This window comes from Nycticebus coucang, chromosome 14, assembly GCF_027406575.1.
Source record: "Nycticebus coucang isolate mNycCou1 chromosome 14, mNycCou1.pri, whole genome shotgun sequence".
Classification (NCBI taxonomy): domain Eukaryota; kingdom Metazoa; phylum Chordata; class Mammalia; order Primates; family Lorisidae; genus Nycticebus; species Nycticebus coucang.
Window position 1 is genome coordinate 37473776 of NC_069793.1, and position 15352 is coordinate 37489127.

The 15352-nt window shown below is 36.8% G+C and overlaps 1 protein-coding gene and 1 long non-coding RNA gene across 3 annotated transcripts in view; one reads left to right on the forward strand and one right to left on the reverse strand.

Moving 5' to 3' along the window:
* Positions 1–11658, forward strand: part of LGR4 (leucine rich repeat containing G protein-coupled receptor 4) — a 99687-nt gene extending 88029 nt beyond the window's left edge. For both annotated transcript variants that reach the window (XM_053561137.1, XM_053561138.1), the window contains 7 exons: positions 1095–1160; positions 1878–1949; positions 3573–3644; positions 3940–4065; positions 4877–4992; positions 5228–5311; positions 8500–11658. In XM_053561137.1, the coding sequence (XP_053417112.1) occupies positions 1095–1160; positions 1878–1949; positions 3573–3644; positions 3940–4065; positions 4877–4992; positions 5228–5311; positions 8500–9776 (1813 nt within the window). In that variant the 3' untranslated portion in view covers positions 9777–11658. The remainder of the gene's footprint in view (positions 1–1094; positions 1161–1877; positions 1950–3572; positions 3645–3939; positions 4066–4876; positions 4993–5227; positions 5312–8499) is intronic.
* LOC128564983 (uncharacterized) lies at positions 11185–15220 on the reverse strand. The gene is made up of 3 exons (XR_008374189.1): positions 15013–15220; positions 13738–13838; positions 11185–12783 (listed from the first exon to the last, which is right to left on the reverse strand). It is a non-coding gene; the product is annotated as an uncharacterized LOC128564983 (long non-coding RNA).
* Positions 15221–15352: the final 132 nt, after the last annotated feature.

Sequence of the window (15352 nt, forward strand, 5' to 3'; positions counted from 1 at the left end):
TGAGCAGTGTGTCCGTAAGTGATTTCATGGGTTGTGCAAACATCCAGTGTACTTATACAAACCTAGATGTAGGTAGTCTACTGCACACCTGGGCTATATGATCTAGCTTTTGCTCCTAGGCTGCCAATCTGCACAGTGTGTTACTGTACTGAATAATGTGGACAATTATAACACAATGGTTAAGTATTTGTGTATCTAAAGATACCTAAATATTATTTTTATATTAAAAATACTATAGTATAATCTTGTGGGACCACCACTGTATATGTGATCTGTTGTTGACTGAAATATTATTAGGTAGTACATGACTAATTAAATGGTATAGTGGAGTATCAAACTTAAACATGATGGTCACCATTGAGGAAACACTGCAGTGGGATTGAGAATTAACTAGTTCTGATATTTGATTTAATATAAATGTTTTTTAAACTATAAGTAAGCATATCCCTCCTCTTACAGCTTATTAATTAAAGAGCTACAATGAAAATTATTTATGGCACAAACAACATTGGAAAAACATAATTTAAAAAAAATCGTAGCTTTACCACTAAAACCAAATTTTGCATATTTTCCATATTTTATTTTTAGATATTTAATTTATATATTTATGTTACATAATTGTCTACACTCAACATTATGTTCTTGGGCTTTACCAGTCTTAAGCCTTTTGTATCACTGAGTTGCAAAGGCTTACAAGTCTTTGGAAGAAAACTGTTGATTCTGGGCGGTGCCTGTGGCTCAGTCAGTAAGGCGCCGGCCCCATATACCGAGGGTGACAGGTTCAAACCCGGCCCCGGCCAAACCAAAAAATAGCCGGGCGTTGTGGCGGGCGCCTGTAGTCCCAGCTACTCGGGAGGCTGAGGCCAGAGAATCGCTTAAGCCCAGGAGTTGGAGGTTGCTGTGAGCTGTGTGAGGCCACAGCACTCTATTGAGGGCCGTAAAGTGAGACCCTGTCTCTACAAAAAACAAAAAAAGAAAACTGTTGATTCTCTTGTTCATCCATGTCTTAGCACTGCTTTTAGTGCCCGTGTAGCTCTTTTAATATAGGATTCTCATAGATATAACATTAATTTGTTCATTTCTTTTGCCTTAAGGGACTTGTCTTATAATAATATAAGGGACCTTCCAAGTTTTAATGGTTGCCATGCTCTGGAAGAAATGTAAGTTGGTCTTTGACTTACTCTTTTTGGTGTGGTGTATGTTTAGTTTGTTGGGCATTTTCTATTTTGAATAAATTGCTTTAATATTAAAAAATTAGAAACTCATAGAATCACATTTCTATAAACAGTGGAATCGTACCAGATATGTTCATGCAACTAGCTTGTATCACACACTTATCTGTCAGGAATTCTGTGAGACAGATCTATGGGAGGAGGGTGGTATAGGAAAAAGAAAAAGACACCAAATGTGTCCTTGCCGTGGAGGGAAAGCAGACGTGGCTGCTGGTCCTCGCTGTGTACCTGTGTAAGACAGCCCTGACAGAAGCTGACTGGGAGATGGGGGTAGCCAGGCGTTTACGCTCCCATTTTGAATTCTCTCTTCTTTGTCTGACTTTACTCCGTGGTACCTGCTATGGTCCTATTGTCTTGGATCCTTTCTTGCTGCACTGGCTCCCTTCTCAGACCTGAATGAGGTTGACGAGGAATTTAGACAGCTTACTAGTTAATTCCCAGTGTAATATGTGATGGAGCACCAATTCCTCTAAGCATTCGATTTTATAGGGCAGATCTCTTTACTTTCAACAAGATCAATCAGTGTAAAGTACCCATAAGTATTCCATACTGGGGAGAAATGAAGAAGTGTTATTTTTCAAAATGTAAAAATTTTTTTTTCTCTGCATATTTATTTCCCTTTTATTCCATCTTGTGTTTTTTTAGTTCTTTGCAACGCAATCAGATCTACCAAATAAAGGAAGGTACTTTTCAAGGCCTGATATCCCTAAGGATTCTGTAAGTTTGTCTGATAATTAAAGACAAATAACTTTTTTGTCAAGCTATAAATATATCATGATTCCCATGTAAATTGATAAAAGTTAGGATTTATGTTACATAGATATTATTGTTCAAACTTTACCACTTGGTAGTTTATGAATAATCTACTTTTAGTATTTTTTACCGTAACTAATTGATACTGTACACTGATGAGTAAAAAAAGTATAACGTGCATTATCTGAGAGATACGACTTGTTTTCAAATTATAATAGTGAAGTTTGGCAATTCATTTGGGCATGGGTAGGCAGATTTTAGCCTGTGGGCCAAATCCAACTTGCCTCCTGTTTTTATAAACTAAGTTTTATTAGAACATAGCCAGGCCTTTTGTTGAAGGGTTGTCTAAAGCTGCTTATGTTTTACTGTGGCAGAATTAAGAAGTTCTAGCAAAGATCATATGGCCCACAAAGGCAAAAATATTTACTGTCTGGCCTTCTACAGAAAAAGTTTGCTGACTCCTACACCAGAGTATCTACCATGATAAATATGGATCATGTGCTACAGAAGCTTTCATTTAAAAAACTATTTGTATTTGAGCACGTATTTATGCCAGGTACCCTAAACATTTGGGAATAAAGAGGTGACTAAGGTTAAGCTTGTTACTCACTGTCATCCTAAAACTTTGGTACAGAATACACAATACACTAAACCATATTAACATAGAAAAAGCTTAAAAAATGGACAGTGAGGTGAAATTACATATATTGAATATAGTTTTCCGGTATATCCCCTTTGAGAAATTATGCATTCTACTAGAAAATATCTAATTGTTATTAGGCTGCTGGATCTATTTGGCTTGTGGATTAGCTTTCTGTGGGCCTGGGCAGTGGTAAGTAAGGGAGCTGGCTCCTAGCTGCCATCACCTCTGTGGCGCTGATAAGTGACAATGAAGAAAAGCTGGTCTGTTCATGATTTGAAACCAAGTATGTTGAGTTTTTCTTTTAACCAGGAGATGTGTCATGGGATGAATTTATCCCATCTTTAAATTTTTATTAAGGCTCAATTTAAGTGTGGTTGAAGATTACTTCTCTGTTTTAATCTGTAATAACAGAATTTCTCACAGCATATTCTCAAATTTAGAGGCTGGCTTTACTGTTGATAGGATTTCTGTTTCCTGCTTAGGAAAAAATGATTATCTGAAGCCCTCCTGGAATGCTCTTGTTTGCATATTGATTGTTTGTCTTCCCTCAGGGTCTTATCACTAACCTTTGAGAAGGCAAATAGTATGAAGCCTGTTTTTATTTTCAGCTTTGTCTGGAGCTGGGCTTTTCCTCACCTAGTTAATAGTACCAAAGGTTGTATCAAATCATTTAGATTTTTGAATTGGTATCAAAATGATAAAGTGGAGAAAATTCACAACTGTTTCAGAACAGATGCCAACTGGAGTTACTACTGCAGGGAACATATTCCAAGAAATAGATGGTTGTGAAAGAGAGGCATTCAACATAAACGTGAAAAATGGAAGGTCTTTTGTTATCTTTTCAGGAATATTGTGCTATCAGATTCTAAAGTGTAGTTTAAATAACTGACCGGCATCTTGAGTGTTTATTTGAAAAGATTAACATGTTACTCTTATAATTGCAGAGATCTGAGTAGAAACCTGATCCATGAAATTCACAGCAGAGCTTTTGCCAAGCTTGGGCCAATAACGAACCTGTAAGTAGATGATTTTATACAGGAATATAATTATAGTAGTAACTAATGTTATAGAAATTTGTTTTACCATTGTCAACTCAAAATAATTTTCTGTTTTAATTGTTCCGTTGTATTAATGCTGAGCTGTCATTGATAGAGCTATCTTCTCAAATGACGAGACACATGCTAGGTCTACCATCTTTGCCCACCTAAACTTCATGTTCAGGATCTAATATTTATGATGTTAATACACGTGCAGATGTTTTCGTGTGATTTGGATCTTAAGTGTTAACTTGAAGTCTCTTTTACATTTTAGAGATGTAAGTTTCAATGAATTAACTTCATTTCCTACGGAAGGCCTGAATGGGCTAAATCAGTTGAAACTTGTGGGCAACTTCAAGCTGAAAGAAGCCTTAGCAGCAAAAGACTTTGTTAATCTCAGGTGTGTTTTTGCTTATTTTTCTTTTTTGTTAAAGTTATGGTAGGCTGCAAAATTATAGTGTCCTGGTTTTTCGCTGTGGTTCTCAGATTTTCTGGTAGGCTGTAATTTAAGAGTATTTTCTATCTCATTCCTTGCAAATTTGGCAAAAAAACAGAACCATGAGTATTATTCCATAGTTTTTGAGAACATGAACTGGAACCCTTGATCTTCCCAAAGAAATAATATAGCTATTTATCAGAATGGTTTTTTTATACAGTGGTCTTGTCACTAATGAAAATATGGCAGAAACCAATGGTGTGAACCTATAGAAAGCTGGTATAGTTGCTGTAATACTTCATGAAGATTTTAGAGTTATGGTGGGGGGGGCTCATTAAATGTAGTAAAGGGCTTGAAAATATTGTGGGATAAGAGAATAAGCATTTTTATTACATTTATCTGAACAAAATACATAAATTCATTTAATGGTGTAAAGTCACATGACCTGGAGCATTAATTTTAAATGAAGTTTCATATGATAAATCGGGTATGTTTAATATACTTATAAAAGAAGTCATAGATTTTACTTGAAATTACACTGTTGCTATCAAATTATAAATATGAGACAGAGAGAAACTCATAGTGTCATCTGATACCAGAGCTGTTTTCACAGAGGAGGAAAGTAAGGCCGACAGAGGATGAATGACCAGCCTAAAGCATGTGACGGTCGTTCTGATGCCTAGGCTGTCGCTTTCTGAGATTAAAATACTTTTTACAAAATAAAAACATATCTGTGAAGTTGCTATTCAGTCTAGATCTTGCAACTTTTTTTCAGGTCTTTATCAGTACCATATGCTTATCAGTGCTGTGCATTTTGGGGTTGTGAATCGTATGCAAATTTAAACACAGAAGATAGCAGCCTCCAAGGCCACAGTGTGGCAAAGGAAAAAGGCAAGTGCATGAACTTTTAAAAATAGAGAATTTCTTAAGGCATCATCAAAGTTTCTGTTGTTATGAATAGGATCAGTATGAAGTCTTGGAGAGAAATGGAATTTAGTGTTACTAGCCTCTTTAATATGTTTTAAGCCTCCTGTCAACTTAACTTACATCATATACAAGAAAGAAAACTGCAGGAAAATATTCTTTTGAGTTTTTAATTAAACATACTTAATGTTGGTATATGCAGGTACTGCTGATACAGCAAATGTCACAAGCAATGCTGAAAATGAAGAACATAGTCAAATAATTATCCACTGTACACCCTCAACAGGTAGGCTTAACCTGTTTTTGCCACAGGTTCTCACTTTAAACAAACATTAAGTAAACACATCTAAAATTTCTGAGGAAAGATGGGGTTTTTCTAATGGGTGGTATACTATGTGATCCCATAAAGCAGCGGTTCTCAACCCACAGGAACTGTATTAAAGGGCCACAGCATTAGAAGGTTGAGAACCACTGCCATAAAGTCTTCTTTTTTTTTTTTTTGTAGAGACAGTGTTTCACTTTATTGCCCTTGGTAGAGTGCCGTGGCGTCACACAGCTCACAGCAACCTCCAACTCCTGGGCTTAGGCGATTCTCCTGTCTCAGCCTCCCGAGTAGCTGGGACTACAGGCGCCCGCCACAACGCCCAGCTATTTTTTTGTTGCAGTTTGGCCGGGACTGGGTTTGAACCCGCCACCCTCAGTATATGGGGCCGGCGCCCTGCTCACTGAGCCACAGGCGCCGCCCCATAAAGCCATCATAAAGTGTGGTGTGTGTACCAGCAGCATAGGCCTCCCTTACTGAATCTCAGGCCCAGGGCCAGACTCAGACTCACTGAATCAGAATCTTCACATTAACAAGCTCTCACAGGTGAGGATTATGCACATTAGAGTGTGAGAGGCATTTTCTTAATGTTCCCTGAACTCTAGGAGTAGTTCTATACATTTTTAGTCTGTAAGGATTTCTGATGGGTTTTTTTGTGTATGTAGGGTGTTTTTTTGAAACAGAGTCTTACTCTGTTGCCCCAAGCTAGAGTACCATGTACCATGGCATCAGCCTAGCTCACAGCAACCTCAAACTCCTGGACTCAAGTGATCCTCCTACCTCGGCCTCCTGAGTAGCTGGGACTACAGGTGCCCACCACAATGCTTGACTAATTTTTCTATTTTTAGTAGAGATGGGGTCTGGCTCTTGTTCAGGCTAGTTTCAAACTCCTGGGCTCAAGTGATCCTCTCACCCTCAGCCTCCCAGAGTGCCAGGATTGCAGGCACGAGCCATCACCCTCACACTCCACCATGTGTATTTGTTTTTTAAGGTAAAATTTTCCTCCTGATTTACTGCATTAAACATAGCAGTCTTGGGTAAGTTACTAAAGTGACACCACATATTTGGTGGTGATTGTAAATGTCATTCTATTTAATCTACCAGAAAAGATGGATCTGTAATTTTACTATAAAAGAATTAAATATTTGAGTTAAATTGTGTGCTACAAAGTAGATTCCTTTGTCAAGATATCATAGGATGATCTGGACATTATTTTTGTAACTCAGAATTATAAATATTATAGATTCACTATTGATTATTGCTAAATTGTGAGCTTCTTAATGGGTTCTGTGTGTGTCTCTGTGTGTGTGTATATACACACACACACACACACATTCTTTAAATACTTAACACAGTTTGTTGTATAGACAATAAGCTTTAAGGTACCAGATAAGCAAATAGGGTTGGCACAAATCATTTAACTTTGTGCTGTTATTTTACCGTTTACTAGTCTCTATATGGATTTTTGGAAGTTGAGATGCAGCTCACTCACTTGTCCCACTGGGTTTTATGTGTTGCAGAATATACATAACAACGCAACGATCCACGGAGAAGGGAACACTTTTATTAAAGGCGAGGCTAGGCTTGAACATGCAGCAATACCATTTCTTCCACACTGAATCTAAACCTTGGAGTTCGCTAGGAGGAAAGGTGCTCTAAGCTCATCTCCGTAGGCTGCAGTGGGGATGAACTCTGCAGGCCCGCCCTCCCCTGTAGTAATACACAGACTTGAGTGCTTCCTGCAGAAGCTTCCAAAGACAGAGACTGGGTGGAGGCTGCTCCCAGGCTTTTTTTGGAAAGTAACTCTACCTACCTATAAAACAATTCTCAAAAGAGGTCCTTTTCTCCAAGGTTAAAGAAGGATGAGTTCAGAAAACAGATAAAGGTGATAAAAAGCTTCCTCTTAGCACTTCCTGAAAAGGGAGTAAAACAGAAAATTAAAATTTCAAAAAGTTTCTTATGTTTATTTGGAAGTCAGATAGATGGAGCAGAACTGGCTTTTTAGGTCAACGAATATCTCAACAATTAAAATATTTTATTGGATATATCAATTCCATGACAGTTCAGAAAGATGAAACTTGTCTTTACAGCAGTTGTAATACATGGTTCCCTTCTGCTTCATAATCAAAATTTTGTTTTTCTTTCCCAATTTTTTTCAATGTTTTTCTTTCCTAATTTTTCCTAATTTTTTTCACATGACATAATAGCATGTTGAAGTCAGTTACTGGAATGTACAAAGCTCCTGAAGGTGTTCTTGCAATCCTAGTTTGTGCCATGTAGCATTTTATTGTGTGTAACTTTGTATGAATAGTTAACGTCACAGTAATTTAGTCCTAGCTATACTTTTTTATTGAGTACCCTTTGGTCAATCAAATACTTGGAAATATCAGTTTCTCTGGATGAAAAATGGGTTTAATTACACCTACCTTAACCTGCATCATCAGGTTGCATTTGGAAACCATAAGAAAATGTGCAAAAATATGTTAAAAAATATGTATATACATACATATACATATATAAATTATATTGGGCCCAGAGAGTAAGAAAGGGGAGTTAATATTTATTATATAGTCTTATAGTCTGAGTATATACCCAGCAGCCTGCTTAAATGTACCTAATGTATATAATTTTACTTACCTTGCACAACTCTATGAAACAGGCACAAGTGAGAAAATGAAATTTATAGAGATTTAAGTGCTTTTTCTCAGTCAGAATAGCAAGGTATGAACCATCTGATTCAAGATCTTAAGTATATCAAATACCTTTTATGTGTTAGATGTTGTGCTATGTGTATTAATTTAGGTGTAAGAACAAAATCAAAGTTTTTCTTCTAAATATCACTCTGTGGACTTATCAAATATTTCAGTGGTTCTCAACCTGTGAGTCCTGACCCACAGGAACTGTATTAAAGGGTCGTGGCATTAAGAAGGTTGAGAACCACTGAAATATTTAATAAGAGAAATAAAGTTAGTTTATTTTTAAAACTGCCTAGTCCATGGACAAAATCTTAGTAGTAATCTTTTTAATTTGGTTCAATTCAGGTACATAGCAGATTTAGTTATTTCTCACTATCAGTTTCTCTGTCAAGACATATCATATGAAATATGGTCTTTTCTAAATTGCCTCTTATTTATTGCTCTTTTTCATTTCAGGTGCTTTTAAGCCCTGTGAATATTTACTTGGAAGCTGGATGATCCGTCTTACTGTGTGGTTCATTTTCTTGGTTGCATTGTTTTTCAACCTCCTGGTTATTTTAACCACATTTGCATCTTGTACATCACCGCCTTCCTCCAAATTATTCATAGGCTTGATTTCTGTGTCTAACTTATTCATGGGAATCTATACTGGCATCTTAACTTTTCTTGATGCTGTGTCCTGGGGCAGATTTGCTGAATTTGGCATCTGGTGGGAAACTGGCAATGGCTGCAAAGCCGCTGGGTTTCTTGCAGTTTTCTCCTCAGAAAGTGCCATATTTTTATTAATGTTAGCAACTGTTGAAAGAAGCTTATCTGCAAAAGATACAATGAAAAACGGGAAAAGCAATCATCTCAAGCAGTTTCGAGTTGCTGCCCTTTTTGCTTTCCTGGGTGCTGCAGTAGCAGGCTGTTTTCCCCTTTTCCACAGAGGGGAATATTCTGCATCACCCCTGTGCTTGCCATTTCCTACCGGAGAAGCACCGTCATTAGGATTCACTGTAACTTTAGTGCTATTAAACTCATTAGCATTTTTGTTGATGGCCATTATCTATACTAAATTGTACTGCAACTTGGATAAAGAGGACCTCTCAGAAAACTCACAGTCTAACATGATTAAGCATGTTGCTTGGCTAATCTTCACCAATTGCATCTTTTTCTGCCCTGTTGCATTCTTCTCATTTGCACCACTGATCACTGCAATCTCTATCAGCCCTGAAATAATGAAGTCTGTTACTCTCATATTTTTCCCATTGCCTGCTTGCCTGAATCCAGTCCTGTATGTTTTCTTCAACCCAAAGTTTAAAGAAGACTGGAAGTTACTGAAGCGACGTGTTACCAAGAAAAATGGATCCATTTCAGTTTCCGTCAGTAGTCAAGGTGGTTATGTGGAGCAGGATTTCTACTACGACTGCGGCGTGTACTCACACTTGCAGGGTAACCTGACTGTGTGTGACTGCTGCGAATCATTTCTTTTGACAAAGCCAGTATCATGCAAACATTTAATAAAATCACACAGCTGTCCTGCACTGGCAGTGGCTTCTTGCCAAAGACCGGAAGGCTACTGGTCTGACTGTGGCACACAGTCAGCCCACTCTGATTATGCGGATGAAGAAGACTCCTTTGTCTCAGACAGTTCTGACCAGGTGCAGGCCTGTGGACGTGCCTGCTTCTACCAGAGTCGAGGATTCCCTTTGGTGCGCTATGCTTACAATCTACCAAGAGTTAAAGACTGAACTACTGTGCTTGTAACCATTTCCCCCGTCAACCAAAATCACAATGTTTATAGAGTGAACCCTATTCTGATCCTTTATCTGGGAAGCACTTCTGTAATCACTGCCTGGTGTCACTTAGAAGAAGGGGAAGGTGGCAGTTTATTTCTCAAACCAGACATTTTCAAAGAACAGGTGCCTAAATTATAAATTGGTGAAAAATTCAACATCCAAGCAATGTATGGTCTGTTTGAAACACATTTATAAGTTGAAAGGATCGAAGGTTTATTATAGCAATATTTAATGTTAGATTTTTCTGATCCATGGAAACAAATTTATAACTTTTTTTTCAAATAAGCACAAGATAAAGAACAGCTGTTAATATTTTTTTAAAAACTATTTTAAAATGTGACTTTCTATAACTGAAGAAGAGTTGTTGCTAATTTTCTCTAACATTTCATCATTAATCTCAGGACAATTTACTGCAGGGCCAAAAAAGGGACTGTCTCCCAGCTAGAACTGTGAGAGTAGGCATACACATTACCTTATTGTGTTTTCTATTTCCATCTTTGACATAACATCTTAAATTTTGTGATTTAAAAATGTAAAAACTGAAGATGTTTTTAAAACAATATTAGCAGCTGTTATCAATTTTTTAAAAATAGCTGAACATTTGTTTTCAGTTATTGTACATTGCTTAGGTGCAATCAGTTTTTCCCTCTGTATTTTTTCAATCACACCACTAGGAAAAAGTGAAAGGTTAATTGCTGTGTGGGTTTAGTAGATTTGGCTAAACTGCTAATATGGGGCTTTAAATAGAATCTGAAGGGGTTTGATGGCTCCATATAATGTTCCCATTAATAAACACGTCCTAATATCATTGGCTCTACTGATATTTTCCCATTTTGTTAGTATATCATCTATTTATAGTTTGGATTATATAGAAAGCAAACTATGAGAAATAATTCCATTTAATTGGAAGAAACTGGGAGTAATTATGACTCACAGCACATACATTTATTTCTTAGTGAGCTAGATCCTCCTGACTCTGTGCTATTAACATGGAAGCTTCTATATATTTTTCCTGTACTATGATTTTAAAAAGAGACAATAGGCTCAGCTCAAATGCTGAGATCTGAATACACAAAATAAATATGTTATTAAGGAGAAAAAACAAGGAATAAAGCTTAGTTCTATGCCTTTAAAAATTTTACTTCTCAGTTGTGGCTTTTGACATATTACTATATGGAATCTTAAAGTTACACTTGTTCAATATGTTTTTTGAACAATTTGCTAAATCAAGAGCAAACCTACTGCCATATTAGTTATTCTGGATATACTAAAAAAAAAATTAAGTTAGATTGCAGTTTAATAATTAAACTGTACATACTGTGCATATAATGAATTTTTATCTTATGTAAATTATTTTAGAACACAAGTTGGGAAATGTGGCTTCTGTTCATTTCGTTTAATTAAAGCTACCTCCTAAACTATAGTGACTGCCAGTAGCAGAATGTTAAATTGTGGTTTATATGCTTTTTTGCATTGTATATAGTCTTGGTTGTACATTGTCAGTGTAATAAAAACAAATCTTTGTATATCAAAATCACGTAGTTTGTATAAAATGTGGGAAGGATTTATTTACAGTGTGTTGTAATTTTATAAGGCCAACTATTTACAAGTTTTAAAAATTGCTATTTGTATATTTACATATCTGATAAATATGAAATCATAACTTGGTAAGAAACTCCTAATTAAAAAGTTTTTTCCAAAATTCAATTTATTGAAAATTTTTCCTTTTATTCATTTAAAAAATAGAATAGCGATAGATATGTTAAACTGTGCTATATATTGTATGAAATACAATATTGTACTCAGTGTTTTGAATTATTAAAGTTTCTAGAAAACAATTTATTTTGCCTTAATTTATAACTAGGTATTATTGATGAATTTACTTAAAGTAAGCAAAATATTAAGTTGACAGCAGAAGAAAAAATATTGAAAATAACCATTAGAAAAACACTATTTTGATACTACCTATAAATATTTAAGAAAACTTTGCTGAAATTTAGAAGTAAGGTTTTATCCTAAGTCTGGACCATACTTGTAGAAAACAAATTGTAAAATTTAAGATAATACCATTAATTATATCTGTAAAAGCAAATGGAGGTGGTAGGACTGCTTAAGCTCAGGATAAGCCTGAGCAAGAGTAACACTCCCTCTCTATTAAAAATAGAAAAATTCACTGGGCCTCATGGCATATAGTCTCATCTACCCGGGAGGATGAGGCAGGAGGATTGCTTGAGCTCAGGAGTGTGAGGTTGCGGTGAGCTACAGTGACACCACACTACACTCTACCCAGGGTGACACAGTAAGACTCTCTCAAAATAGAAAAATCGTTAAAAAATCTGTGTGATTTTAAATGTAGTCAGTTGTCCGCTTGCTTAGAAAAAGCTCCATCTTTATAATCAAGTCCTTATTTTATAGATGAGAAAACAACAAAGGGTTTAATGAAATTTAAGTGAATCCTTGAGTTACAACAAATTAGACCTTACTCCAGAACCAAATTCCTCTTAATTCTGGACATAGTTGTGTGTGTTTTAAACTTCATGTATGTTTGAAGTTTCCATGACACAATAGTATAATTATCCTTTCCCCACCATTCACCCCATACCCATCACCACTTTGACAATTACCCAGAGCACCTGGTGAAGCTAGTTTCATCTTCACCCCATTCACTATCACCTCCCCTCGCACCAAGTTCCTTTGTCCCTTGGAATATTTTGAAGCAAATCGGAGACATTGTGTTGTTTCATCTGTAAATACTTCACTATGTCTAGGAATAAAATCTTAAATTGCATAGTTTATTGCAATAGGGCTAAATAGTAATGGCATTTTTGCAACAAAGTTTTTTTTTTTTTGTTTTGTTTTTTTTTCTTGTAGAGACAGAGTCTCACTTTACCACCCTCAGTAGTGTGCCATGAGGTCACAGGACTCAGCAATCTCCAGCTCTTGGGCTTTCATGATTCTCCTGCAACAAAGTTTTACACAGATTTTTAAGCAAAGTAACTCTTCTTCTCTTATACAGGGTAATAGAGCCAGCAAAACATAATTATCTCAAATATACCTTGAAAGTGAAAATAAATCAGTATGAAAACGTTACTAAGCCAATACCCTAAAACTTAAGCCAAGAAACCTTCTTTGGAGCTTATGTGTACATTTATATACAATTCCACCCATCTTGGTTATGTCCCCAGTAATGAAAAGGTACTATAAGACATGAGACCACACAACTCCATTATACCAGCCCAAGTGCCACATGACGCTTTTTCCTCTTAGTCTTTGGGGTCCAGTATTGCTAGAGCATAATGCAGCAGTTGGTCATGATTATGACCCTCAAGCATCAAAGAAGGGGCATACCTTGTTTAGTAAAACATCTTAAAGAGGCAGAAAAACAGGACATTTTAGATTACCTTACCAAGAGGTTAAAGTGGAAAAATTTTAAGAGGTTAAATTGCAAAGTATGCCATTATATCTGTCAGGTCCTGAGCTTTGAAGAGTAATAAGATAATAAGACCCTGAGAAAAATATTTTCTTATTTTACAAAGGAGTAAATTTAGGATTAGGAAAACCATTGATTCAAATCCAGGTCCCTTTCATACTAAACCTTGTTTTTTCCATTGCAGTTACATCAGGTATGTCTATTGGAAAATAGTTTCTCAAGTTTACCTCTTTTTTTTTTTGGTCAGAATTTTATTTATTTTTTTAATTAAATCATAGCTGTGTACATTAATACGATCATGGGGCACCATACACTGGTTTTATAAACAGTTTGACACATTTTCATCACACTGGTCGACATAGCCTTCCTGGCATTTTCTTAGTTATAGTATTAAGACAATTATATTTTACATTTACTAAGTTTCACATGTACCCTTGTAAGATGCACCGCAGTTGTAATCCCACCAATCACCCTCAAGCTTACCTCTTCATGAAGGCTGAAGGCAGCCCACAGCCTTTTGATGTTATTGATAGTAGAGATATTCTGGTAAAAGGTTTTAACCAGATAATACCAATATTGAGTAACTGGGGAGGAGAATGAAAACTAATTTCATTAAGTTTAATTCCTTGATCAACATTACTACTCAGTTCAGGTTTTTCCAATTTTCTTCCATTTTCATTTTGTTAGTACTGAATTTTTTTTTTTTTTTTGAAACAGTCCTCAGTAGAGTGAAGTGGAGTCAAAGATCACAGCAACTTTAAACTCTTGTGCTGAAGTGATTCTCTTGCCTCAGCCTCTCAAGTAGCTGGCACTATAGGTGCCCGCCACAATGCCCATCCATTTTTTTTTTTTTTTTAGAGGTAGGGTCTCTCTCTTTCTTATTCAGGCTGGTCTTGAACTCCTGAGCTCAGGTAATCCACCGCCTCAGTCTTCTAGAGTGCCAAGATTACAGGCATGAGCTACCGCGCCAGGCTAGTACTGAAATTTTTAATAAAATATTTCATATAAATAGTTGTAACTGTGTCATATTTCATTGAGTATAGCTTTTGCCTTCTGAATTCTTAGGTTGCTATTATTTCTACCATATCTAATTCTCCTGTGTCACATTTTGCAGATCTAAATTTCATCAATGATTTTGTATCCTCTTTGGTTAGTAATAAATTTTGTGTGCCATTTTAGCTAGTCATTGTCAGTTTTCACTTCATGGTATTTCTACCAAAACGCATTATGAACTAGCTCAACAGAAGCCATGTTTATTTAGAGGTGTGCACAGTTTTGTCAGCATGGATAAAGCATCCAGCTTTATTTTCTATCATTCTCCCTTCCTATACATATCCTCAGTCCCTAAGAGGAAAGTGCCCCTACAGTTCCACATAATTTTTTTCTTTCCTCATAAAGTGGGTATCATAGCATTTTGCAATGGGATAACTCTTCACCATAAAAAGATAAGGAACTTAAGGTAAAGGCAGGACTTTTTTTCATCGACTCCCAGGGCTTTATGAAGACCCTAGCGTATACTTGAGGTTTCAAAGTCCAAAAATTCAGACGTATATTTAAATTAGTTTTGTTAACATGCCAGGAAAGCAAGATGCTACACAAACACTGAAAGACTGTCCCAAAAGTGCATTCTTGTATACAACTGTAAACTTGGATAAAGTTCAGCCCCCATTTGTGTTGAAAGGAATCACGACTGAGGCTTATAATCCGTACCTTGTAATTACAGGGGGTGTGGAGTTAGTTTGGCCTTCTGCCTCTTACCCTTTAAAAGCATCTGCCTTATTCAGTGAAAGGTAAGGTTTCACGTGACAAATCATCCGCAATACCACAGCAAACAAGGAACAAGCGCTTAAAGTTGTCAGCAGGGAGCCGGGACCTCTCCCAGGGTAAAGTGCGGCGCGGAGGGACGCAAGCTCACGCGTAGCAGTCACCTTCCTGCTAGAGAACGGGGAGGGACCGCCAACCTCAGCCGCCCGGCTAAGCTAAGCCACGCAACGCAGGCCCAGACAAAGCCCTCGCGGCCTCCACGCGTCGCCATGGCAACGCGGGGGCTGCGCAGGCCTGGATTGGCCTGGCCCGGCGCTCGCAGGGCCTGCTGGGA